Consider the following 27,121-nt stretch of genomic DNA (forward strand, 5'->3'; position numbering starts at 1 on the left):
AAAAGACTCCCGGTTCTGAAATGACAGCTCAGAGAGGCATGTCACTCAGCAGGATCTCAGGATCAGCAAAGGCTACCTCTCACCCCATGCAGGACAGCCTCCTTTGCAGGGCCGGCCCTGGCTCTTGGCTCACTTCATTTCCATTCAGCAGTAGTAATGACTGGCGGGCTTTGGCCACCTGAGAGAATCCAGAGGGCATTTTCCTCCCTTACTGGCAGAGACCTTGGCTTCTCCCGATGGGTCCACACCCGGTTTCTCCTCCCCCGCAAATCTGGATGGTGCCCAGAATGGATTTGGCACTTGTTTTCAAGTTCACTGTGTTCTGTGAACACTCTTTGCTGCCATTTCTCATCTGTCCATCCCTGGAGAGTAGGCAGGGAATCGGGGTTAAGGAGCTTTTTTGCTGATGAAGGAATACGGGTACAAAAGATTAAGTGGTTTAATCAAAGTCCCAGAGCAAAGAAATGGCACAGCTGGTTTCCAGGTGCAGGCTGCCCTCCGTCCGGGGCATGAATCTATAGAAGTGTGGCTGTCGATACTTCTATGCCACTTGTATTCTTTCGTTGAAATAGTTTGTGGTTTTTTTTTTAAATTGTGGTCAAATATACATAACATAAAACTTACCATTTTAACCATTTTAAAGCCTACGGTTCAGTGGCATGAAGCACATTCACACTGCTATACAACCACCACCATCCAGCTCCAGAACTTTCTTTTCTTTTAAGATTTTTCTTTATTTATCTGACACAGAGAGAGAGAGAGACAGTGAGAGAGGGAACACAAGCAGGGGGAGTGGAGAGGGAGAAGCAGGCTCCCCGCAGAGCAGGGAGCCCGATGTGGGGCTCGATCCCAGGACCCTGGGATCATGACCTGAGCCGAAGGCAGACGCTTAACAGCTGAGCCACCCAGGTGCCCAGCTCCAGAACTTTCTCATCCTCCCAAAATGAAGCTCTGTCCCCATTGAACACTAGGTCCCCATTTCTCCTCCCCCAGCCCCTGGCAACCACCATTCTCCCTCCTGTCTCTGAATTTTCCTATTCTAGGGATTTCATGTGAGTGGGATCATGTAGTATTTGTCCTGTGTGTGGCCGATTTCACTTAGCATACTGTGTTCAAGGTGCATTCTTGTTATAGTACTTATCAGGCTTTTATTCCTTTTTAAAGCTGAATAATATTTTACATGTTCACACCACATTTTGTTTATCCATAAACCCATTGGCGGATACTTGGGTTATTTCCACCTTTTGGCTACCGTGAATAATGCTGCTCTGAAGCTTGGTTTTTAAAATTGGTTTGTTTTTGAAAGTGCCACCTCGGATCCAGCCCACTGCCACCCACCATGTCACCAATGAAGGGGTTCCAGCCTCTCTCCCCTGTGTGGCCTCAGGGGTCCCCACCCCCACTATCACTTGGACCAAGGTAGGAGGAGCCTGTTAGCATGAGGGTAACCAGAGAGGTGGGCCCAGTGCATCATGGGGAGGGGGATGATGCAAATCATCATGGGCTGTGGGCTTTGCTGATGTCACCCGTGACTCTACCGTAGGAAACCAATGTCCTGACCTCCAGGGGTCCCCACTACAGTGTGAGCAAAGATGGCACCCTGATCATCGCCCGGCCATCTCCCCAGGATGCCGGGGCCTATGTCTGCACGGCCACCAACGCTGTGGGCTTCTCAAGCCAGGAGATGAGGCTTTCTGTCAACAGTGAGTGACACCATCCCTTCCCGGGAGAGGGACTTGGCAGCCATGGAGTCAGGGGCATGGACAATCGGACCTTCCCTGCATCTTCCCCGTACCCTGCCAACCCTGCCTCTAAATTCTTCCCATCTGAAAGGCACACAGACCAAAGCTGTCCTCCCCCAGCCACTGTCCTCAGTAGTGTGTGCATACTCTGAAAGGGGTTCCAACTCAGCCCTTTGTAAGCAGATGATGGGCGGCCATCACTTTAATAAGCCTTGGAAGACCACAGGCCCTACACTGGACCCCTCCCACCTTGGCAGCCCCCTTGCCCACCTCTCTCCCTGATTCTCTGTGCCCCAGACCCTCTGGCCTCCTTTTGATTTCTTAAATGGTGCATCCTTCCTCAGGGCCTTGGAACGTGCAGTTCCTTCTGCTTGGAATTTCCTACCCGCTCTTGGCCCAACTGACTTCTCCCATTGGTCAGATGTAGGCTCTCTGACTCCTCAGACTGAGTCAAGTCACTTTGCTGTGTACTCTCGAGACTGTCCCCTTCGTAACACCATTCACAACTATGATTAAATAGCTAATCGTGTATTGAGCTGTTTGGTACCAGTGTTCCCTGTGGGCCCTAATGCTGCGAGGACAGGGGCAGGATCTGTCTCCTTTGCTGCTGCATCCCAGCATTTACACAGAGCTGGGTACTCAGGAATGGCCTGGAATGAATGAGCAAATGCACAGCCAAGTTTTTCTATATAAACTTGTATAACCAATATTTTCACATTGCAAAAAAATTTTTCTTTCTTAAAGGGGAGATTTTCTCTCTAATGTGCAAGGGAATGCATGAGGGCTACATGGGTCTTGATGTCCCCAGCTGGCTAGCTGAATTATTGTTGCTTAGACACCTACCCCTGCCGTCCGTGTAGGAGCACCTGGCTAGGAATGTGGGGGTGGGGCATAAGGAAGGAGGCGTGCAGGGTAATCTCTGTCATTAGGAGCCTTGAGCTTGATATGAGAAAGAGGTGACACGCATGGATTGTTATAAACCCCCAATCAGGGTTTGAGAAAGCCAGAGGGACATTGTGCTTCATCTGGTGGTTGATATCCTCAGAATAACTGGGATGATCCTGGGGGAGAAGGGAGACGGAGAAGATGAGGACAGAACTTGCTGGAATGTCCCCGGGGAACATTCCAACAAGCTAGCGGGTAGCAGATATTGAAGCAGGAGGGACCATGTCAGGGTCATCAGAACCAGCTGAGCTTCCAGAGGGAGGGTGATGGTGGAGGACTGGGGGGAACCATTGGATCTGAGGCCACCCCCAAACCTGCACTCTCCCCTGATAGCCGAGCCCAGCCCACCCCACCCGCTTCTGCACATTCCAGGGTGGCAGTATCCTCTCTGATTCCTAGGGGAGCCATCCTGGTCCCCTTTGCCCCCGTGCAGTGACTTCCTGTCTGACTCATAGTCGCTGCGTGCTTCTACCAACAGCTGAGCCCAGGATCCGTGTGAATGGTTCACGTGATGCAGGCGAGCCTCTGAGAGTCATGGCCAAGGCTGGTGACGAGGTGACCCTGGACTGCGAGGCCCAGGGCTCCCCACCCCCATTGGTCACCTGGACCAAGGACTTCCACCCTGTGCCATCCCTCACCGACAGGTAACCCTGACCGTGTGCCCCTGGGCCTGGACATAGGCAGAGCTTGGGGTTTGAGGAAACTGGCCTCAAGGTGGCCAGTGGCCCAGCCAGTGTGTGGGACCCTGTGGACACTCCCAGGGGGATGCGTATTCAACTTCACACATAGCACTTCTTTTGTTTTTTTTAAGATTTTATTTATTTATTTGAGAGAGAGCACAAGTGAGGGGAGGGGCAGAGGGACAAGCAGGCTCCCCACTGAGCAGGGAGCACAACACGGGGCTCGATCCCAGGACCCTGAGATCATGAACTGAGCTGAAGGCAGATGCTTAACCACCTGAGCCACCCAGGCGCCCCCACACATAGCACTTTGGTCCATGGGCCCCTTGAAGCCTCTCAGGGGACCTCTAAGAGAGCAGAGACCCCTCCAAGAGAGAGAGAGACCCCTCTGAAGTCACGTGTGCCCGAGCTTCGTGCACTGGTGCTGGGTTCTGTAGGCAGAAACTCCATTCATCTGCACGGCAGCCCTTCCGTCCGGACCGGCTAAGGCTCATTGAGCTGCGATGAGCTGCTCATGGTCACCCAGCTAGAAAAGAGGCACAGCACAGTTGGGACGGCGTCCTGACTATGTCACGTTCTGTGTCCTCGCCTGCTCCGCAGCCCAGGTGTCTGGCGGCTGGGCTTTCTGACTCAGCTGCTCTCCAGCCATCAGAGAGGGAGGCTAGAGAGGGAGGCTCTACCCGCCCTCCCCCGCGCTCAGGCAGGGCTGTGGGAGACGGTGGTTCCAGACAAGAAGGCCTCGAAACTCCTGGGGCCCTTGACTTTTGGGCCCACGTTGGCGGGAGTGGGGGCAGTGGTGGGGGGAAGCTTTGGCCAGTGACATCAGTCCTGGCAAGGTCTTCGAGAAGTTCCAGACCCAGGAGGTCTCAAGCCCTCACCCCCCCTAACGCCCACACGTGCGTCTGTGCATCTCAGAACATCTGTTTGGTGAGCGCTTCCAAACCTCGAAGGCTGCACCCCTGAATGAGGCTGGGGTCCTGGGCCTGGGCTGGGTCTGGAGCGCCTCCACCCCCGTGCCCTGGTGGTATCTCGTGCAACTGCATGTCTCGGGGCTGGGAGACCATGGGAGCCCCCATCTCTCCCCAGAAAGCCTGGTGCTAGTGCCTGTGGTGGGCTGGCCGGGTGCTTTGTTTATTTATGGCCTGTTACTGAAATGAAGAGCCATAATACCCATTTGTTCACTCCTCCTTATTGTGATGTGTTAATAGATCAACCGGGAGCCATAAATTTGTGGGAGCTGCTTTTGCAATCCTCAGTTCTGTTCTTTCTCCCTTGCCCTCTCCATTTCTTGCTGGCTTACAGCTTTCTCTTGAGATTTACGAGATTCTGGGAGTTTATCTAAATGAGGAGGAAAATAGGCCTGGGCGGGGGCGGGGCTGGGTATGGAGCTCAGGCCTGGAGTTCATCGTACCCGACCCCGGATCCCAGCTGGTGTCATGTTAGTCGTGGGGCCTCAGGTGGCCACCGGCTCCTCCTGGCCTGTTTCTCCACCTGTAAAGTGGGCCTTGTTTAAATAATGCTCACGCGGTCCAGCGAGGGATGCACGATGCTTACTTAGTACACGGTCAAGTGCGGGAAAACTGCTCCCTCTGATATCACCGTTTTTGCTGCTGCTATTCACAAACTAAGGCATCATTTCTGGCTTTAAAAAAAATGATCACATCTGTTATCTCATTTTATTCTTACCTGCTTTTTTAAATATACAAGCTTTAGTGAGATACCATCCACATGTGGGACAGTTCTGGGTTTCGGGATATTCAGAGTTGTGCAACCAACACCACAACTACTTTTAGGACATTTCCAGCAATTTTCAGCAGCCCCCCGCCCCTGCAAACCCCACACCATGCCTGCCCCTCCCCCACTCCAGCCCCTGGCAACCCCTCCTCTGCTTTCTGGTTTTGGACTTCTCTCTTCTGGATGTTTTGTAGAAATGGAATCCTATATATAACATGTGGCTTTTTGTGTCTGCTTCCTTTCATTCAACATAATGTTTGGGAGGTTCATCCATGTCGTGGTGTGGGTCAGGACTTCTTTCCATTTTGTGGCTGAATAATACTCCTTTGCGTGGAAAGACCACCTTCTGTCTATCCATCCCCCTGCTGAGGGGCCTTTGGGGTGTTTCCGCCGCTGGCCGTGCTGAGTAACCTCACCGACTTTGATTGCATTTGAACTTGGTTCGCAGGCTCCGGGTCCCCGCGGTTCTCTGGGCTTCACCGCGGCGCTCACAGCTTCCCTGCACAGAACGGAGCTCTGCTTTGTCACAGACACACGTGCCCTTAGTCATACCACCATTCAGCCAGAAAATGAGGATTTAAAAGCCCTCCTGGAAATACGCACCGAGCAGAGCGTGGCCGTGCTGGGCGGGATGGAACTGCTGTCGGTCTGCTCCTTCTTACTGCCCTTCCTCTCGTCCTTCTCCGGGGGGGGGAGGGGGTCCCAAGGCTCAGCTTCCATCCAAGTGGCCATTCTGGAAGCTTGCGGACGTAGTCTCCCGAGTCGTAGGTGTTCATGGGCCTCCGGGATCCAGCGCCTCATCTGCCGCGGCCCCTTCCTCTGTCCTCAGGGGTGAAAGGCCAGTGTCTGCTCCCTGCTTGCCTGGGGCCTGTCTTTCCTGACCCTGGGTGACATTGGCGGTGGGGGGGGGGGTGGGGGGGGGCTCTCAGCCTTGGCTGCGGTTAGGGTCGCCAGCAGAGGTCCAGGGCTGGTGCTTCTTGAGAGTTCCCTGGCAACTCTGTGGTGCAGTTAGGTTGAGAAGCACGATGTGGGTGAGTCCCTGAGGCCTCCCGCATTCCCATTCCTCCCTCATCACCTGCCAACCCTCCTGGAGGCAGCTGGGATGAGCAACACCATGCCCGGTGCACAGAAGGGAAACAGAAGCTCACGGGGTGGGGAAACTGGGATCCTGACCTTCCCACTCCCGGGGCTGGGTCCTAACATGCACATACACACACACACACAGACATGAACAGACATGGACACATGCAAACAAACCAGCACAGACACACAGACACGCACACACACGCACAGACACAGACAAGCGTGCAGACACGAACACGGACGCATGGGACCTGCACGCAGACGTGAGAACATGTTGACACGTACCCATCAGGCTTCTGGGCCAAGGTCAGGCAGGCCCCTGCTCTCTCTGGAGGGTCTAGAGAATATTCTGGGCTCCTCTGTCTGAGTCATTGAGTCCTAAAGGAAAGACAACTCTAGGAGCTTGAGTATCATTAACACTCGAAACCATCCACCTGCGTCCGCACCCCTTCCCATCTGTGCACGCAGATGCTTTGATAGGATCCAGCTTAGTGTACCTTCTTTTCTGCCCTTCATCACTGGTATTTTTTTCCCCATTTCCCCATTTTCTTGATTCATCCTGGCCCGTGTCACTTGCTGTTCATTTAAAGGGCAAAATAACATTCCAGGGCGCTCGGCTCTCATGGTTGCTAAGCTGCTCCTCTGTTTGGGGCATGTGTTCTATTGCCAGTTCTCAGTGGTGATCAGCGGGCTGTTGGAACATCTTCCCACAAATGCTTCTCCTTATCTTCTGGGTCATTTCCTTGGGGTATCATCCCAAAAGCAAACAACTGAGTCTGGGGGTGGGAATGGTCGTCGGGTGCTTCCTACCCCATGCAGCTGCTGCCTGTGAAAAACAGAGTCGTGATTCTCGGACCCGCTCTCAGCGGGATTGACGAGCAAGCCCGTGTGCCCAGGCCCGGGCCACAGCAAAGGCTCCCGGAGAGACACCGGGCTGTGAAAGACCTGGGGTCCCATCCCAGCCTGGTCCCCAATTCACTGAGCGAACTTGAGCGAGACCTGTCCCCTCTCTGGGCCTCAGTCTTCCCGTCTGAGAAATGAAAGGGTTGGGCAGACGATGGTGGCCAGAGAACTCTTAGTGGCTCCGATCCCATGGTTCAGCCCTGGGATGCTGGGGCGAGATGGGGTTTCCAGGCAACAGTGTTTGTTTGTGGCTCCGAGGTGTGGCTGGGACAGCTGTGAGTGCTCCTGGCTCGGGCTCCAGCCCCCCGGGGGCAGCGGGCCAGGGTCCCACACAGGGCCAATCCAGATGCATCCGGGGGTGGGGGGAAGCTGGCGGGGAGGGGACAGTGAGTGGAGGGAGCTTCCCGAGGATAGCCCCGAGTGGAGAGTCGGGGCTGCAGCTGGGTTCTGGGCGTCCCGGAGAAAAGTGACTGCCCAGGGCCCCCCTGTGGGGTCTTCACCTTGGTGGATGCTCACAGCTCGCGCTGCTTCTGCCTAGCAGCTCTGAGGTGGGGTCTCATTAGCCTAAGGCCAGCAGCTCTCTTTCTGGACAGTGCAATGAACTTTAGAACCAAACACTTGGAGCGCCCCGGTGGTTGGGAGCATGGTCGCAGCATCCAAAGCTCAAGTCCGTGCTCTGCCCTGACCAGCTGGGTGGCCTCATCTCTCTGTTTTGTCTCCGTTTTGTCCTCTGCAGAAGAGGGTGCTCCTGGCAGGCTCTGTCTCCCTCGCAGGCCCGGCCGTTGGGAGTTTCGAGTGAGAGTGTGCGCAGTAGGTGCTGAGATGTGCGTGGCTCACAGGAGGGGCCCAGTCGTTGACAGCCCTCCGTGTGGGACTCGCTGGCTCTTCCTCGGACTCATGGGGATGGCACATCCTCCCGCTCTCACCCAGGTCGTGTTTGGCCCTTTTGTGGGTGTCAGGCCCCTCTTCCTAAATTCTCCAGACTGGTTTTTCCATCTGGGGCTTCCTTACAAGATTCTGTGGTATGGCCCCAGCAAGGAGATGAGGGTCAGAGCGGCCATCGGTGGGTGAGGGTGCGGGCGGCCTGGAGCCCCCACCCCCAGTCCCAGCAGACACGGGACCCACCTGGGCACGTGGCGGGCATAAGTGGGTGAGGACCGGCCTCCGGCGGGTGACCGTGAGGAATGCTGTTCATTGGACAGCCACCGATCCTCCTCCTGAAGGCTCCGCACTCATGCAGTGAGCTTGGAAGGGCGGCAAAGGGCCCTTTAGAAACGGGGGCAGCAGGATGAGCAAAAGGGGACACGGCCAGAGGGACTGGGTATAGACCCTAGGCCACGTGGACTCTGAGCAGCCCGAGGACGGGAGCATTTTCTCTACCCCTGCAGCGGCTGGCCCACCCGGAACCCCGCGGCTCTTTGTCGAGTGAGGGAATGAATGAGCAGCTAGCTGAACTGGGCTCCATGCAGCTCAGAGCAGGGCACGCATCACGGAGGGCCTCGTGGAGAAGCTGGGGCATGTGCTGACTTGAAGGGGGTCTGGAGGGCAGGAGAGTGCCCTTGAGACCGTGTTGGGGGAACACAGTGTGAGTGAAGGTGGGGAAGGGAGTGTGCGTGCGTGGACAGCTGGGATTTGCCATCGCATGTTTATTGAGCACCTACTGTGGGCCCCGGCCTGCGTTAAGGGCTGGGGACAGGGCCGGACCTTGGCCCCTCCACTTACGGAAGCATCAATATCAACAGGTGACCACAAGAGTGATGAATGTCATAATGGTTCCGGGATCTTGTAACCAGATGCAGGGCATCGCCCGGGGCAGTAGGGGTGGCTTCCCTGAGCCACAGAGGATGAGAGGGAGCTGGACAGGTGACCCCGAGGGAGGCTGCCACCCAGGTGTGTGCTGGGAATGAGGCTGACGGTGTAGCCCAGCTCTGGGCTTGATTCTGAGCACTTTCTATCAGGTGCTCTTTGGTCTCTCTGGGCAGGTAGGTCCCCCCCTTGGAGCTCCAAGAACCAGAGGGACTAGGCAGGGTAGGTGGGCCCCTCTCAGATCCGACCCCCGATCCACGTGTCTATATGAACCTTGTAGCTACAGTCAACAGTGACGACTCGGGCCCAGCGCATGTCGTAAACAGGAAATTCCCCTGTTCTCATCTGGGTGCTTCAGGGAGCCATCTGGCTGCTCACGCCATGACGGAGGGGCTGCTGCTGATCACGCCGCACACACATAGTGGTGGTGTTCTCCCCACTTTCTCCCACCTCTCCCCGGCCCCCACCCCTGGGCTGCAGCTGCCAGACCTGTGGAGCCTCTGAGAAAGGGGAAGGAGAGCTGGGTCACAAGCCGGGGAGGGGGAAGGCTGGGGCAGGGGGTGAAAAGGACAGGCAGCTGTGGGAATCCATGGGCTGTACCTACCAGCTTTGAGGCATCAAAGGCTGGAGGCCTTCCTGGAGGAGGTGATGTCTAAGTATTGAAGGTTGAGCAGGTGTAATCCAGGGGAGCAGGAGGTGGGGGAATGCCTCAGGTAGAAAGAACAGCATGTGCAAAGGGGTGGAGGTGAGATGAACCTGGTCCCTCTAGAAAGAACGGTCGTCCAGCTGGGGTGGGGTGGGGGACTAGTCCGTGAAGGACCACACAAGCCAGGACACTGTGCTTGGGTTTGGGGAAGCAAGCAGTGGGCAGCCACAGAGGGCTTTAAAGCAAGGCAGTGATATGGTCATTTTGTCAGTGACAGCAGACTCAGGCTGCATGGGGCAGGCACTGTGTCCTTTGGCCTCTGCTAGGCCTCAGCTTGTCCATCTGTAAGATGGATTTTCCCTGCATTCCATTTTTCCTTTGTGATAAAGCAAGCAGTGTTCCCTTTCTGGGAAATGACCTGGGGCTGGTCCTAAGAAAGACAAACTGCCTACCTTCATTGTGGGGAATTTTCCACTTGGGGAAATTTCTTTTATTATCTTTTTCCAGAAGCTCCTACTTCCTGTCCTTTAAAGGTCTTGTTGAGGGAGAGAGAGAGAGGAAGGGGCTCTGTGGTCTCTAAAGTTCTCAGAACTAGAAGGCAACTTCTGAATAAAGGAATCCAGAGCTGCCTCTTCAGATATGAAGAAATCAGGGTTCAGAGACATCGCCCGACTGCCTGAGGTTGCTCAGCATGTCTGCAGTAGGACCAGCCCTCGGATCCTGAACTCCGGTCCCTACCCTAGACCTCTTTCCCCTGAGCCACGCTGTCCCCATTTTGCCAGCCGAGGTTTGCAGCGAGGCCCTGGGAGGGAGGGAACCGTGTCCCTACTCCCAGTGTGACCGAGTGTATGCTCCAGTCTCAAAATGATTTGGTCCTTGTTTGGTGGATGTCAACATTATTTAATAATAATAAAAAAAAAGACTGTAGATAAGATAAACCAAGCCAGAGAAGTGATGCCATGTGGGAGAAGCATTCCCCTGTCACTGGGACGAATCGGGATCTAGGTGGTGTTTTTCCTCCCTTTTGAAAGATTAAGCGGCCAGCTCAGGGCAGCCCAGCTGACTGAAGACAGGCAACGAGAACGCAGACGCTGTGAGTCATGGTCACGCTAACAGCAGGGCTGTTGACTGAGCGCTCACTACGCCCCAGGCACATAGGCTGCATGTCCCTTCATGCTCACCAGCTCCTGTGACTCCAGATGAGAACACTGAGTCTTAGGGAGACGGAGTCCTTGACCCCAGGTCAGCCTGAAAGAAGCAGACAGGTGGTTCACGCAGGGCCACTTGCTTTCAAAGCCTTGCTCCTGTGTGCTCAGCCATGCTGCTCCCCAGGGTAGGGGTATTTCCTCATGTCCCTGGGCGGTGGTCCCTTGACCACCTATGTCGCAGCCACCTAGAGTCTTGGTAAAACCCCCATTCCTGCCCCACCCCCCCATCAGAGTCTCAGGGTGGGGCTGGGAATCTGCATGTTTCACATGAAGCCAGGAGATCCTGATGAGAAGCTGGGCCCTACAAGGCATCGGGAGGCGGTCCGTGCCGATGAGAGCTGACGGCATGTGAGCCCTGGCCCAGGAGTCCTGCTCCCATGCCTGCAGGACACAGAGCTGTGTGTACAGAGCTCTGGTGGTGGAAGAAAGAGACAGAGAGAGAGAAGGGAGGGAGGAAAGGAGGGAAGAAAAAAATCTAAATATTTAAATGTCCACCAAAAAGGAACAAGCTCATGAATTGCGCTGTGATCATGCAAGGGAATACTATACAGCAGTGAAAAATGAATGAATCAGACCTACACACATACACGTCAAGCCAGTTATATGTTTTAAACAATGCAGAACTGTATCGCATATTGTTTGCGCATGCACTGTCGTCACCATGGTAACAGCTGTCCTTTGCTGAGTACTTTTGTGTTCTGGGCACCGTGCTGTGCATTAGGCCATTCTGTTCTTTCGATGACCCTATGAGGGATAAGTGCTACTGTTGTCTCTAGTTTCCGGAACGAGACAGCGGAGGCACAGAGAAGTTAAATGTCTAGATCAACCTCCCACAGCAAGCATGTGGCCAAACAAGGTTGGACCCCGGTGGTCCAACCCAGTGCCTGGGCTCTGAGGCTACCACCCAGCATGTCACTTAGAGCTGGCCTCAGAGAACTTGCTCCAAGTGCCTGCTGGATGCTCTGTAGGAGGGGGCTGCTGATCTGGGGGATTATTACCCCATCTTACAGATGGGGAGACAGAGGCCCAGTAGGGCCAAAGTAGTAGCCTGAGGTTGCCTAGAGAGTCCACTGCCGGCGACGTTGACCTGTTTGAGCAGCGCATGCCCAGCACTTTGCTCGCAGCTGCCTGGGAGAGGGGGACTGTTGTCACCTCCGTGTTGCAGAGGAGGAAACCTGTGGGTCTCTAGAGCCTAGCTATATACTGGGAGCACAGGCTGGGGAGCTGTTCTTTGGGGTCCCCCACCCCTGTGCTGGCCGCTTGCAGTTGGGGCCAGCTGGGGCCAGTGGTTGCAGCTGCCCTCCTCGATTTATGGGGACAGGGGCTTCACGGAGCCAACACATACGGGCCGGTGACATCATGTTTGCATGGGCCCCTTGGGGTCCAGCCCAGCTGCAGGAGTCTGGCCGGGGGTCCCCGATCTCTTTGGGATGGGGGCCAGGTGACTTTAGCAAGGTGGGCCAGATGGGGGAGGGCAATGATGGGCAGCCTCCATGGCTTCCTCCAGAGGGCCCAGCACAATGCTAGGCAACAGAGCACCAAACAGCACCGGATTCTGAGTCTGGCCGGCCCTGACACTTAGCCGCAGAAAGCTTTTGGGCTGGTAGCTTCTCCCTGGAAGCCGTGGGCCGGGCGAGCAAAGGGGGACTCATCCCCTGCCTGAGGGTAGGGCGTGCAGTAGAGGAAGGGGGGGTTACTGGTGACCCTGTGCCAGGCCCTGGGCTGAGCCCACATGGAATCCGCTCACCAGCCCCAGACATAGGCCTTCTTAGTATGCCCATTTTGCAGATAAGGAAATGGAGGCCCCAAGAGGGGAAGGGACCTGTTTTACCCAGCGAGGAAGAGTTCAGAGTATGGACCTGACCCCAAGCTGTGAATTCCTAGTCCAGTGCTCTTTATGTCTTAGACCAGTTGGGGTGAGACCTGGCCCTGGCCTGGAAGTGGAGGTGGGGCAGGGGGAGGACCAAAGGGTGGGTGGGTAGTAGACACAGCCTCAGTCCTGGCAGGCTTCCTGGAGGAGGCGGTTGGTTCGAGTCGGGTCTTGAGGTCCTTCCAGCAGGGGTGGGGTTGGTTGTGGTCTCACCAGTGGCCCTCGCTCCGCAGGCATCGCCTCCTCCCATCGGGCTCCCTGCGTCTGGCCCAGGCCCAGGTCGGTGACAGTGGCCTCTATAGATGCACAGCCAGTAACCCCGCCGGGTCCGCCTCTCGGTACTACGTCCTCCGGGTGCAAGGTAGGCCTGTGCTGGTGGCCTGGGTCTCGCCCACGGCCCCGCCCTTCCCTCTGTCTTTCTCAGGCCTTCTTCGTGCCCTTTCCTCTCTGCAGGCTAGGCTCTGTCCCCTCTTCATGGGGGCCCCCCAGTGCTTTCTCCCCTCCCCTCCGCGTCCTGCCTTCCTTCAGCCCTGTCTCTCCTCATTCCCTTTCTCCTTTCTCCTGTACCCTTGGTTGGGATGCCCTGAGAACAGAGGGCAAAGCCCAGCGAAGCCTAGGGCGGTAGAGGCTTAGAAGTCGGGAGGGGGACCCAGGAAGGGGTTCTGGTTCCTGGCTCGGCTGGGGCCCCAGGAGTGGACATTCCCCTGGGTGTCCAGGTCCCATCCACAGAAGCCAGCCGTGGAGTCACTCCACCAAAAAGGCAGGGAGCTTGTCATCTCCAAAAGCCCCAGGGAATTACTGAAGACAGGGGTCAGCCGACTCTGGCCCTTGGACCCCATCTGACCCATTTCCTGTTTTCATATGGCCCACCAGTGAAGAACAGTGTCCACATTTTTAAATGATTAGGGGAAAAAAACCCAAATAATATTTTGTGACATGTGAAAATTACATGCGATTCAGATTTCAGTGTCCATAAAACCAGCTTTCTTGGGGCACGGCCTCACACGCTCATTTACGTGTGGTCTCTGGCTGCTTTTGTGCCATGGTGGCAAGTTGAGTAGCTGAGAGACAGACCATGTGGCCTGTGAAGCCTGAAAGATTTACTCTCTTGCCCTTTACGGAAAAAGCGCCCCCTGATCTAAGCTAGCAGCCCATTTCCCAGGTGGACGGGCTGAGGCTCAGAGAGGGAGGGGGCTCAAAGGTTTGCTGTGGGTTTGCATGAGCGTCTGAGAGACGTGGCAGTGGGGGGGCTGGGTGACGAGTAGGGCCTCAGAGTTGTTGGGAGGACTGGATTTGAATCCTGCCTCTACCACGGACTGGCTATGTGACCTTGGCCAGCCGCTTAGCCTCTCTGAACCTTGGCTTCCTCCTCCGTGAAGCGGGGGCCACAGTAATGCCCATCCCATGGTTGTCAGAAGGGGGTGCTCGGCACAGGGAAGGCTGCTATTGTTTTCGGCTGGCGTGGGGGCGGGCGGGGCATGTACACCCTCCTGCTCCTGGACATCGAGGCCCTGGGGGGCCGCGTCCGACAGAGCCAGGCAGGCTCCAGCTCCTATCAGCTGAGGGAGTGGGTGACTCTGGTCAATCACATAATCCTTCTGAGCCTCAGTTTCTTCATCTGCAAAATGGGCGTGGTATCACCTGCCTGTAGGAAAGACCAAATGCGATGGAGGAGATGTAAATGTGGTAGAAATGAACACCTACATTTCCCCAGCCCAGGGGTGGGAGGATGTGGGGGCGGGAGGGTGAGGGGCAGAAAGGGCTCGGGGGATGGGGGAGGTGGCGGTGGGGAGAAAGCAGCCGAGCACGGAAGAGCGATTTTGTGATGAGAGCACGTGTGTTCAGGTGAAAGGCCAGATTCTGTTCACTTTGGGGGGGGGGCCACATGGGGTGTCCTGCTGTCCTTTCCTGACAGAATGAGGAATGGTCAGCCTTAGGCCACCCCCCATGGTGATTTCTGCTGGTTGGTGATATCCAGAAGGGAGGGCAGGTAGGCCCTCTCGAGGGGTCTGGGCTCTGCGACCCCCACCTGGGGCCCCACGACCTGATGCCCCTCCCCGGGGCCCTGTCAGTGCCCCCTCAGGTGCAGCTGGGCCCGCGTGTCCTGAAGGTGCTGGTGGGAGAGATTCTGGACCTGAACTGTGTGGCCGAGGGCAGCCCAGAGCCTCGGCTGAACTGGTCCAAGGACGGGGTGGCCCTGCAGGGTGTGGGGCCTGAGGGCTCTGTCCACTTCTCCGCCATCCAAACCTCCGATGCCGGCCTGTACCGCTGTGAGGCCTTCAACAGCGCTGGTGTGGATGCTTGGGAGCTGGAGCTCTGGGTGCTGGGTGAGTCTCCCCCGAACCCTGGAACTCTCCGCTCCCCACCTCCCCCGACAGCAGCCTGGGCTTCTGGGATGTGTGACCCCTACCTCCCAGCCTCCGGTCCCCTGAGGCCGTGGGGCTGTCCTGCGTGAGGGAGCCCCATGGGTACCCTGTCCTCTGGCGTGGACAGAAGGTGCCACGGGGTCGTGATCAAAGAGCAGGTGCCCAGGCCGAGGTTCGGCTTCTTCCACTTTCCAGATGAACAACTGTAGGCCAGTTATTTTCATTCTCTGGCCCTCGGTTTTCTCCCTTGGAAAAGGGGCCCAATAATACATGAGGAGCCAGTGAGAGAATGTGTGTGAAGTGCCTGGTGCCCCGAGGGGTCTGGATCAGTGGTGCCTCATTTGCACTATTAGGAACTTGGTTTTAAAGATTTTATTTATGGGGCGCCTGGGTGGCTCAGTCGGTGAAGCATCTGCCTTCGGCTTAGGTCCTGATTTCAGGGTCCTGGGCTCGAGCCCAGTGGGGCGGGCTCCCTGCTCAGTGGGGAGCCTGCTTCTCCCTCTGCCTGCCACTCCCCCTGCTTGTGCGTGCATGCTCTCTCTCGCTCTCTCTCTCATAAATAAAATCTTGTAAAAAATAAAGAGAGATGTTATTTATTTAAGAGAGGGAGGTGGGAGGAACAGAGGGAGAGGGGCAAGCAGACTCCGTGCTGAGTGCAAAGCCCGATGTAGGGTTCGATCCCACAATCCTGAGATCCCAACCTGCGCCGGGATCAAGAGTCAGACACTCCACGGACTGAGTCACGCAGGCGCCCCGCACTCTTTTGAAATGAAAACAAACCCGGGAAGCTGCAGCTTGAGGGGAATGCAGGGCAGGACAATGCCAGGCTCCACCTTCCAAGCCCCCTGGAGTCTTGTGTGGCCCTGGTGGCTTCTCCGTCGGTCACCCGGTGGGAGGCAGGTCCGCACCAGTGGCCCCGAGGCTGAGGGCCTCATGCCCGGCTGGGTTGTGAATGGGACGCCCTCTCCACTGGCCCTGGGGATAAGCACGGCCACGCCATCTCTCCCCAGAGCCGCCGCACTGGGAGGCCGATGAGAGCAGCGGCCTGCTGGAGAGAGTGATGGGAGAGAACGCGAGCCTGCCATGCCGGGCCAGAGGTGATGCTGGGCCCAGGGTGGGCTGGGCTGGGAAGGGGCACCCCTTACATGTCAGCACCCTGGGTCACACCCTGTGGGCTAGGCCCATGGGTTATGGAGGGTTAGGGGGTCCTCACTCTCAGCCAGGCCATGCCAGGCATTTTATCCTATCGACAACCTTGTAGGGTGGGTATTAGCGTTCACTTTTTTTTCCTAGGGGCAGTCTGGGCCCAGAGGGGTTTAATAAGCAAGTTGTCAGAGGTCACACAGCCAGGAGGTGACTCACAATGTGTGGTGCAGTTGGACGCAGGTCCCGAGTATCCCTTAAGCCCCAGCCCCTCCGGGGAACGTGACAGCTGGGTGGGGACGGCCCGAGGGTCCTGGGATTGGGGCTCAGAGACCCCCGCCGCTCCTCAAGCCCACCCCAGACTTTCCAGCAGAGGATGGATTCACGTGGCCCTAGGCAGACTAGCCCTTTGGGGGCCCCCTTGGGGGCAGCATCACAGTGTGGGGCCAAGATAGCCACCTCTGTGGTCAGCTGCCCAGTGCTGAACCCTGCTGTGGCCCCTCAGGGTCAGGTACCGTGGGGCAGTGCATACCTTCTGCCCGAGCCTCCGTTTTCTCATCTGCACAGTGGGGTCATTCCAGACCCTCCATGCAGGACGGCTGGGAGGGCTCAGGGGGACAGCAGGAATTTCGGGTCCCAGCACCGTGCCCGGCACACTGTAGAGGCCCAGGGAAATGTGCTGGATGGGCGTCTGGCCTGAGGAGCAGGGGCAGCTTACAAAAAGTCTGGAAGGAGCTGGTTCTAGTCTCCGCTGCCCTTCTCCTGCCAGGAGCCCAGGGAAGTCCCTGGAACAGGCCTGAGGGAGGGGCAGGTAGGAGGCAGGCACTGGGTGGGAGATCGGGAAACCTCTGGGGCTCCTTTGGGACACCCGCCCACCTGGAGGGCCGACCGCCCACCCTCAGCCAGGGCGCCACCTTGTGCCTGTCTGTGGTAACAGCAGGCAGCCGTTATGCAGTCCTGGGAGGTGGGAAGGGGCACTCAGCCAGTGGCCTGCCTGCCCTGGGTGCCCCTCATCATCTCTGGTCAGTCAGGGGCCTGTCCTCTGGGCCAGGCTTCAGCTGGATCAGCATAACCCAAGCCCCCTCTGATAAACTGCACCTGCCCCCCGGGCTGCCCTTGGCCTTTTCCCTTTCAAGCAGGTAGCTGCCTGGTGGGCAATGTGGGGCGCTGGCATTCACCTGCCGTGTGACCTTGGGCTCGGAGGCCTAAGGAGAAAGTGCCGAGCCCAGTGCCTGGAATGCGGGAGCCCTGGTCCCTGCGGTGGGTGACACCACCCACCTGTTCCTTGTGGGGTGGGACGGGGAGGCCAGGAGCCTGGCCGCTGCCTTGCCGGTGATTTGGGGCCCATCATTGCTCCTCTCTTGGCCCCTGTGATAGGAGTGGGGAGGTGAGGTGAGGGATTTTCACCCATAGTTCTGAGTCCCCTGGGATCTAACCTGGGCAGAGCTATAGGGCAGTTCTGTGGTTAGAGCTCATCGAGGGGTTAGATGTTTTGCATTTTTTTAAAAAGTCCCAGGGTTCACAACTCAATGTCCCTCCAGGTCAGCAGCTCTGAAGTCCTGGTCCCTGGCATAGTGGGAGGATGGGAGTAGGGTGGACCTCCCTGGAAAAGCTGAGGAGCTAGGAGGGGCATTGTGTGTTATGGAGTGTGTGTGGTGGGTGTGTGTGTCTGTGCATGTGGTGTGGAGCTTGTATGTGGCGGTGTGGATGTGGTAGAGTGTATGTGTGGGGCATGGCATTTATGTGTGTGGCGTGGCGTGTGTGTGGGATGTGAGGGGTGTGTGTGTGGTGTGTATGTATGTGTATGTGTTGGTGTGGTGTGTGTGTGTGTGTGGCATGGTGTTTGTGTGTGTTGTGTGTATTTGTGTTTGTTGTATGTGTTGTGTATGTATGTTGTGTGTATTTGTGTGTGTTGTGTACGTATATTGTGTTGTGTGTGTGTGTTGTGTATGTATGTTGTGGTGTGTGTAGTTGTACGTGTGTGAGATATGTGTCTGGGTGGTGTGTATTTGTGTGTGTGTGTGGGACGTGTGTCTGGGGGGTGTGTATTTGTGTGTGTGTGTTGTGTGTGTATGTTGTGGTGCGTGTGGTGTGTGTGTGGGACGTGTGTCCGGGAGTGTGTATTTGGTGTGTACCATGTATGTGCATCTGTCGTGTGCGTGTGGTCTGGGGGGCATAGTGTGTGTGTGTGGCCTGCCGTTTGCGTGCGAGCTCGCACGTGCGGGCGCACAGTGGGGAGCAGGCCCCCGGCCGTGGGGGCTCCGGCGGGCTCGCGGGCGGGCGCAGAGCGTGAGCGCGCAGCGCGGGTGGGCGACGACCCTCCTCGCCGTCTCGGCGGCGGGCAGAGTCCCAGAACTGAAGGCGAGCGCTCAGCGCAGGGCGAGTGGGCCGGGGACCCTCCAGGAGGCCGTGGCACCTGGGACGCCTGGGGTGGGCCACGTCCTGCCTGCCACGCCCCGGGCCCGCCCACCCCTTCCTGCCCGTGGCTGAGGATGAAGGGGCGAGAGAGAGAAAGAGAGGCGTTGCGTTCGCCCACGTGGATTTGCCCGCACTGTGGGTCCCCTCGACCACCGTTGGCCGTGAGGGAGGGGGGTGACCGAGGTGTCAGGGTGCTGTCCTCGGAGTTTGGGGAGTGCCCCCGTCCTATGTGGCGCCGGGGAAGGAGGGGGGGCAGGGGAGGGCTTTTGTCCTGACGTTGTCCAGCAGGTCAGCGGGGCGGGGGTGGGGGGGACGCGTGTGACCCCAGCTCTGCTGTGACCACCGGGCGTGTGTGGCGCTCAGGAGGCCGGGTCATCCCCGCAGCCCCAATCTGAGGACCCCCCGTGTGCCCGGCCCCAGGGGGGCAGCCGTGTATTCCATATCCTCTGTGCGCCGGGCCACATGAGCCAACAGCCTGGTGGCAGAGATGGACCTTGGGCAGTCCGGCGTGAGTAGTGTCCAAGAAGGGAGTTCAGGGCGATTGTGGCGTCACGATGGGGCTGGGGGGGCAGCAGTGCCAGGCCCCTTGCCGGTGGAGGGAACAGCAGCCCAGCTGAGCCCGAGCCTCCCCTTTCGTGCACAGACCAGGTGCTGAGCGCCGCAGGCTCGCTCTCTCATTTAGCGCCCCCTATGTGCCGAGCCCTGGGCTTGCAGCTGGGGGGGGCAGCAGGGAATCAGAGCGGAGACCCTGGCCCTTGCGGGGGGAGAAGGCCGGTAGACAGAAGAAATCTAAGTAAGCCATCCTGTGCGCGGTAGAAAGTTGGGGGGGACCAGCAGAAAGGAGCGCAGGGTAGCTAACGGGGCCGGGAGTACGATCCCTTTGAGAAGGGAACCGGGAAGAGGGCTCTGGCCCCTTGCCTGTCACCCTCGGCACTGGGAGACCGGTGGCCCCGCAGCCCTGGCTGGGAGGCAGTGGGCGTGTGGGCGCCTGCAGCTTGGAGGGAGCTGCTCCTGTCAGCCTAGGGGGCGAGGAGGTGCTTGGAATCACCGCTGGAGCGTCGGCGACATTTGCACAAGGTGGGGAATGTGGGTGCAGAGGGGAAAGAGGACAGAGTGCTCGTGCTGATGACTCCATGTGCCCTGCCAGGGACGCCCAAGCCACAGGTCACGTGGCGGAAGGGCCCATCCTCAGAGCCCCTGCGTGGCCGGCCGGGCCTGGAGGTGCTGGATGAAGGCTCCCTGTTTCTGGCCTCAGTTTCTCCCACTGACAGCGGAGACTATGAGTGCCAGGCCACCAATGAGGCAGGCTCCACGTCCAGGAGAGCCAAGCTGGTGGTCTATGGTAAGCAGGGACCCCAGGGTGGGGATGGCTTGTACACACCTCCCAGTGGCACCCCAGGATGCCCGGGTGTGGTGGCGCCAGGTCCCCAGGGCCCGAGAGCTCACGGTGGGGCAGGCTGCGAGCCACCCTGACCTGCTATATAATGACTTGCCTGGGAAGTTACAAAGATATACCCAGGCCCCACCTTCAGAGATTACGACTCAGGGGTCCTTCCCAGGTGACCATGACAACAGGTGTAAGTAGAACCAGGTGGATCTGGGGGCCCCGGCATCTTGCAAAGCTGAATGTCAGAGAAAGTGGCACGGTGCCCAGGGACAACGGGGGTGTGCGGGTCCCAGGGCGGGTTCTGCGGCATTCCCAGGTCCACATGGCTCCTGGTGGCCAGATCAGGGACTGGGGTGGGCATCCTGGGACCCCAGAATCTAGGGAAGGGTAGGAGTTGGGACTGCTGTCCAGGCCAGGAAGAGCAGCCCAGATGGGGTCTGGGTAGCCCTGGCTCTCCGGGGAGGGACAGCTTCTCTGCTTCTCTTTCCTCCCAAGTGCCCCCTAGCATCCGGGAGGATGGGCGCAGGGCCAATGTGTCAGGCATGGCCGGGCAGTCCCTGACTTTGGAGTGTGATGCGAATGGCTTTCCAGCCCCTAAGATCGTGTGGTTCAAGGATGGGCAGCCGGTGGGTGTCCTCTGGGGGGGCCGGGCCGTGGGTGGGATTTGGATAGAGTATAGACCTTCTGGGTGGGTTCCTGCATGTGCCAGGTGTGGCAAGGAGATGTGACAGAGGTTTGGGGGAATGCGTTTGGCAGTGGAGAACTGCGTTCCCACAAGGAAGCCGGGGGCTGCATGGTGGAGGGGGCATAGCACTGTTTTGGGAGTCAGAAGCCCCAGGTTCCAAGCCACCGACCAGCTCCCTGGGCCTCAGGTTCTTACTGCTGATGCTGGGGAGTGGCCAGACCCCTCTCACCAGCTCCCTCTGGCCTCTCTTGCCCAGATCCCCGAGACGGGCCATCACTGTCTCCTGGACAAGCCCCGGGCCCTCCACTTTCCCAGGATCCAGGAGGGCGATTCTGGCCTCTACTCCTGCCGGGCAGAGAACCAGGCCGGGACTGCCCAGAGGGACTTCGATCTCCTCGTGCTCAGTGAGGGAGGCCTGAGCCCCTACCCTTTTGTGGGGGCTGGGGAGGAGGGGGACTTTGCCTGCTGGGAGTCAGGGACACAGAGGGGCCCACGACAGACCTCGTCCCTGTCCTCACAGAGCTCTCAGGACAGACATTAGACAGTCAGATGATTAACCCTGTAATTAGTATTGTGTTACATGCTACAAAAGTCGTGCAAGCTGCTGAAAAGGTGCAGAGCGGGCTCCCGACCCAGCCAGGGAGCTTCGAGTGAAGGATGGATGGGGAGGGAAGGGCTCACCGGGCTGGGGACCCACACAGACGAAGGCCCACCGCAGGGCCTTTGCCTGTGCAGGATCTGAGGAGTTTTCACCCCTCTGCCCCTCACCCCCAGTCCCTCCTTCCGTGCTGGGAGCCGGGGCTGCCCAGGAGGTGCTGGGCCTGGCTGGTACAGAGGTGAAGCTGGAGTGCCGGGCCTCGGGGGTCCCCGCGCCCCAGGTGGAATGGATCAAGGACGGGCAGTGAGTGGTCTTCCCAGTGGTTGGCATGGGGGTGGCGCCCAGGCCGGGGCCGGGTGGAGGGGGGCCTTGGGGAGGGCGAACTCAGCGAGGAAGCCCCTCTCTCCCCCGGCAGGATTTTCTCATTACTTACCAGTCTTGCTTTTTGTTGTAAACTTTTTTTTTTTTTTTTAGGTAAAATTCACAAAATGTAAAATCAGTCATTCTGAAGTGCGCACTTCAGTAGTATTTAGTACCCCCAGAGCGGGGCACACCATCAGTCACCTCTCTCTAGTACCAGAACATTTCATCGCCCCAAAAGGGGACCCCATACCCATCAGCCCCTGGCAACCACTAGTCTGCTTTCTGTCTCCATAGAGTTGCCTGTATTTCAGATGAATTCCATGCAGTCATATAGTACGTGTCCTTTTGTGTCCGGCATCTCTAACTTAGCACACAGCTCTTGGGGTTCATCCATGCTGGAGCAGGGATGGGTTCAGGCCCATCTCGGAGATGCGACGGCTTCAGCTCCAGACCACGGCAAGAGAGCAAATATCGCAATAAAGCGAATCCAGTGAATTTTTGGGTTTCCCAGCGCGCATAAAAGTCGTGACACTCTACTGCACTCTGTCAAACATAAAACAGTATTGTGTCTAAAAAACAACGTACCTACTTGGGGCGCCCGGGGGGCTCGGTCGGTCAAGCGTCTGCCTTTGGCTCAGGTCATGGTCCCAGGGTCCTGGGATGGAGCCCCGTGTGGGGCTCCCTGCTCAGTGGGGAGCCTGCTTCTCCCTCTCCCTCTGCCTGCTGCTCTGCCTACTTGTGCTCTCTTTCTCTATCAAATTAAATAAATAAAATCTTAAAAAAATAGCTGATTGCTAAAAAATGCTACCATCATCTGAGCTCTTAGCGAGTCGTCATCACGTGTAACAGATAGTTGTTACAAATCACAGCTTAACAAATATAATAATAATGAGGAAGTTGGACATAGTGTGAGAATGGTCAAAATCGTGACATGGAGGCACAAAGTGAGCCAGTCCCATTGGAAAAATGGCACCAACGGGCTGGCTCGATGCAGACTTGCCCCAAACCTTCAATGTGTAAGAAACGCAGTATCTGTGTCGCATGAAAAAGTGAGGTGCGCCCGCACTTCATTGCTTTCCGTGGCTGAATAGTATTCCGCCGTAGGCATTCCTCGGTGGACGGGCACCTTTCCGGCAACTGTGAACCTTTCAGATTTGCTTTTCACCTCTGCGCAGCCCAGCCCTAACTGGTGGTATTCTCATGACCGCCCTTCCAGGCCCATCCTCCCAGGAGACCCTCACATCCAGCTCCAGGAGGACGGCCAGGTTCTCAGGATCACCAGCAGTCACCTGGGGGACGAGGGCCGGTATCAATGCCTGGCCTTCAGCCCCGCCGGCCAGCAGGCCAAGGACTTCCAGCTCAGAATGCAGGGTGAGCCCGGCCCCCTGTCACGGCTGCCCGCTGCATGGAGGGAGGATGGGGCAGAGACGGGGGGCCCTGGAGGAGGAGCCCCCTGGTCCAGTAAGGCTGGGGGGAGGGACAGGGAATCTGGCCCAGCGTTCCCAATTCCCATTGTCCCCATCCCCAGCTTTACAGCTTTCTTATTCCTGATCCTGCTCGGGATGATTGTTTCTTTAAAACGAGTTCTTTGTCTTACATGGAAACACACTTATTTAAAAGGATATTTAGTATCGCAACTGTAAGTGGGAAGCCAGGGCAACCTGGCCTTCAGGGAAGAAGCTGTGGAAACAAATGCAGCACTGACACAGAAGGTACTAGAAGGGTTACATACACAGTCTACCAAACCGTGCCTTTCCCTTTGTTGTAATCAGGATGGAAGGAGTTTGGGAAGGGCGGAGCTGTTCCATCCTGAGATGCAGTGCTATTTCATGCTATGACCACACACCCCCTGAATCACTGTGGGTGTCACCAATGGTGAACTCCTGATTTCGGTCATTTTACGGATGGGGAGACTGAGAGCCAGAGAGGGAAAGTGCCCTGTGCCTGGTCATGCAGTGAGTTAGAGGCAGAGTGGGTCCAGAGCCCAGACCTGTGGCTCCTCTCATCTCCACACCTCTTGTGATGACCGGGTGGGTCCCACATCAGCAGGTCCCGAGAGGCCTGTCCTCATCTGTCCCCAACCCTCTACTCTCCCCGTGCCCCACGCATCCCACACCCTGCGCTAGGAGCCGGTGACATACGTAGGGCTTGTGGCCCACGGGCATGTGATGACCACTCTGGGGTTGGGACACCAGCCGCCTTGGGGAGGCTCCCTGTGACCAGCGCCCCCCCCCCCCGCATTGTCCTTCTCAGCGCCTCCCACCATCTGGGGCTCCAACGAGACGAGCGAGGTGGCCGTCATGGAGGACCACCCAGTATGGTTCTTGTGTGAGGCCCGAGGAGTGCCCGCTCCTGACATCACCTGGTTCAAGGACGGGGCCTCCGTCCCGCTCAGCGCCAAGGCTGTCTACACCAGGGGCGGCCGGCAGCTACAGCTGGGGAGGGCCCGGGGCATGGATGCTGGCATCTACACCTGCCAGGCCAGGAACCCTGTGGGGGTCACTGAGAAGAGCACCAGGCTGGAGGTTTATGGTGAGCGGCCAGGGGTTGCACAAGCAGCGGTCAGCTGGGGTGGGCAGTGCCGGGGTGGGGGCGGGAGACTCTGGGCCGTGGTGGGCCTGTCTGCAATAGTTGCTGAGGGGAGTGGCCAGAGGCCCAGGATAATGAGACTGAAGAGTTACCCAGGGAGAATGGCCAGGCAGGATGCTGAGGCCGGGGGCAGAGGGGCCTGTCTGGGGGCCCGGGCAGAGCCAAGTGGAGAACCCACATTTCCCTCTGGGGTTAGCACTTTCACTGCTCTTCAGTGAATAATTAACTGCTCTTCATTAATCACTCACTGTGAGCCAGGGCCCCTGGGCTTTTCATAGCATCAGCTCGTTTCATCAGGGTTCAGGGGCCTTGTCTTCCTGTCTCCCACTTACCCATGAGTGCAGGGGGCTCTGGGGGTGAGAGGCTAGCCGCGGGTCACTTGCTAGGAGGTGATGTGACCTGGTTCACGGTGTGCGGACGGGGGTCTGAATGTATACCTTGTGCTGTTTACCTGGGTGTAGACCCACTTTGAGGGGCTGGGCTCTGAGGGAAGGAAAAACTGAGCGTAGGTGGGCAGGCATGGGGTCTGAGCAGGCCCGTGGGGTCATCCTGGCCCCTCGAGAGGACTCAGCTCCTGAGCTCTGGCCCCTGAAGATGCGGAGGGCTTGGGTGCTGGAGCCACGGGGATCCTGAAGGGAAGCTGGGCCATCTGGGGTTCGCCGGCAGCCTCTGAGGACGCGCCCCGCTGCCATCTCGGGGACTCTCATTTGGGGATCGGAGGACCTCCTGGAAATGCAGTGGAAAATGCATTTCCATACAATTTTCAAAGGGGCTTGTGACCCAGACAAGACTGAGAGGCTCATCCCAGGCAGTCATGTCCCATGCCTCCTGGGGAGGGCTCCGTGGTCTCCACAACGGGGGGCCCTTTGGAGGGGAAGAGAGAAGTCCCCCTCTGGGGGGACTATCCCCTTGGCCATCAAGGGCTGACCCCCCACGGACCCTCCGGGCTTGGCCTGCCCCAGGCGTCTACTTCCTCAGACCAGGGAAGGGACCTGAAGGAGCAGCGGTTCTGGTCTCGGGCCCTGGGGAGCCCATCACTTTGAGTTCCGCAGAAATAGAGACCTACTGTGTGCAGACACTGAGGCACACACAGACAAGCTCTTGTTCTGCTCTCGGGGAGCTCGCAGGCATGGTGGGGATGGAGAGAAGAGGCAAGCAGTGTTGGGGGAGCGATGCGGCCCAGGGGCAGAGGAGGGGAGGGAATGCTTCCAGCCAGGGGCCCCGGGGAGCAGGTGGTTCAGGGGAGGTGGGTCAGCGAGGGGCTTACGCTGGCCTGCTGGGCGGGGAGCAGACAGGTGTCCCCCTCTGGTCCCTGAGCAGCCCCCGCTTCCTCCCTAGTCCCACCCACCATCGAGGGCGCTGGAGGAGGGCCTCGTGTGGTGAAGGCTGTGGCTGGGAGGCCCTTGGCGCTGGAGTGTGTGGCTAGAGGCCACCCGCCCCCCACCCTCTCCTGGTACCACGGGGGACTGCCTGTGGCAGAGAGCAATGAGACATGGCTGGAGGCGGGAGGCAGCGTGCTGAGCCTGGAGAGCCTGGGGGAGGCGTCCGGAGGCCCGTACAGCTGCGTGGCCAGCAGCCCCGCAGGGGAGGCCGTGTTGCAGTATTCCGTGGAAGTGCAAGGTGAGCCGGGGACTGTCCCCCCTGAGTCACCTGGGCTGTGGACCGGTCCTCCTACACCCACTGTGTGTGGGTCCCTGCAGGCCCTGAGGGGACACAAGGTGGGGAAGGCCCAGCATCCCCGTATTGCATGAGACAGGTGAACACACAGATCTGGGCTGGAGGTCCTGCAGAACTACGAGGGGGTGGGGTTGAGCCCCAGGATCATGCTTCCTGTTCCTGCTCGGGGACCCTGAGCCAGGTCGCTTGGGACGGGACCCCACTCTGCCTTCCACTCTTGGTCGACGGGCCGGACATTTGTCATGGACTCCCTGAGGCCCAAAGCTGGGCTGTGGGCTCTGGTTCCAGGGTGGGGTGGGCCTTTGCCTGCTTTCTTCGATTCAACAGACATTTCTCAGGCATCACCTCTGGGCCAGGCCCATGTGGTATTGGAGAGAAAGCCGAGAACAAGGCAGACGAGACTCCTAGGCCTCAGTCTGGTGGGGAGACAGACATTTAATAAACAGGCCAAGCCTGTGGGGAGACCAGAAGGTACCACTCACCCTGTGGTCCCAGAAGGCCTCCTGGGGGACTTGAAGGGTGAGGTTTGGGTCTTGCTCAGGAGGTGCTGGGGACTTGGGTTTGCTCAGTCCCAAACTCCCAATGGTGGGTCCTGCCCCCAGTGCCCCCACAGCTCCTGGTGGCTGAAGGCTCCAGCCAGGTGACCGCCCTCGTGGGACAGCCCCTGGAACTTCCCTGCCAGGCCTCAGGCTCCCCCGTGCCCACTCTCCAGTGCGTATGGGGCAGTGGAGGCCAGGACCGGGGTGGGGGCAGGCAGAGACTGCATGCTGGGGGTGTCGGTGGGGATGGGAGACACTCCCCCTGCCCAGGAGTACGGAGGGGGCTGCAGAGCCAGGGAGATCCTGCCCACCCTGCCTTCCCTGGCCTCTGGCTGAGCGACATGTCCCCCTCCCCACCCCCCTCAGGTGGCTGCAGAACGGCCGCCCGGCTGAGGAGCTGGCTGGGGTGCAGGTCGCCTCACGGGGGGCCACGCTGCGCATCCACCACGTGGAACTGGGCCACGCAGGCCTCTTCGCCTGCCAGGCCACCAACGAGGCGGGCACCGCTGGGGCTGAGGTGGAGCTCTCCGTGCATGGTGAGGGGACATGGGCAGCCTGAGGTGCCAGGGGTGGGCAGAGCCAGAGGGCCGTGGCCTCCATCCGTGCCTTTGTCGCCCTGGTGGATGAGGGAAGGGCCCAGGGCTGGTCTTCCCTAGACGACATTTCTAGGCGGGACTTTCCAGCTCCCCAAAGAGACACAGGTGTGAGAGGCTGGCCTCAGCTGCTTCCACACTTGTCA

General features: G+C 58.3%; 1 protein-coding gene across 1 annotated transcript in view; it reads left to right on the forward strand.

Annotated features, from left to right (window-relative positions):
- Nucleotides 1-27,121, forward strand: part of HMCN2 (hemicentin 2) — a 148,486-nt gene that overhangs the window by 54,295 nt on the left and 67,070 nt on the right. The window contains exons 20-34 of the mRNA XM_032419010.1: nucleotides 1,307-1,419; nucleotides 1,544-1,703; nucleotides 3,166-3,331; nucleotides 12,851-12,978; nucleotides 14,690-14,944; nucleotides 15,994-16,080; nucleotides 19,692-19,886; nucleotides 20,427-20,557; nucleotides 20,873-21,020; nucleotides 21,391-21,517; nucleotides 22,794-22,948; nucleotides 23,831-24,109; nucleotides 25,505-25,786; nucleotides 26,446-26,554; nucleotides 26,749-26,918. Coding sequence (XP_032274901.1) covers nucleotides 1,307-1,419; nucleotides 1,544-1,703; nucleotides 3,166-3,331; nucleotides 12,851-12,978; nucleotides 14,690-14,944; nucleotides 15,994-16,080; nucleotides 19,692-19,886; nucleotides 20,427-20,557; nucleotides 20,873-21,020; nucleotides 21,391-21,517; nucleotides 22,794-22,948; nucleotides 23,831-24,109; nucleotides 25,505-25,786; nucleotides 26,446-26,554; nucleotides 26,749-26,918 — 2,505 coding nt within the window. The remainder of the gene's footprint in view (nucleotides 1-1,306; nucleotides 1,420-1,543; nucleotides 1,704-3,165; nucleotides 3,332-12,850; nucleotides 12,979-14,689; nucleotides 14,945-15,993; nucleotides 16,081-19,691; nucleotides 19,887-20,426; nucleotides 20,558-20,872; nucleotides 21,021-21,390; nucleotides 21,518-22,793; nucleotides 22,949-23,830; nucleotides 24,110-25,504; nucleotides 25,787-26,445; nucleotides 26,555-26,748; nucleotides 26,919-27,121) is intronic.

This window comes from Phoca vitulina, unplaced genomic scaffold, assembly GCF_004348235.1.
Source record: "Phoca vitulina isolate PV1807 unplaced genomic scaffold, GSC_HSeal_1.0 scaffold21, whole genome shotgun sequence".
NCBI lineage: Eukaryota > Metazoa > Chordata > Mammalia > Carnivora > Phocidae > Phoca > Phoca vitulina.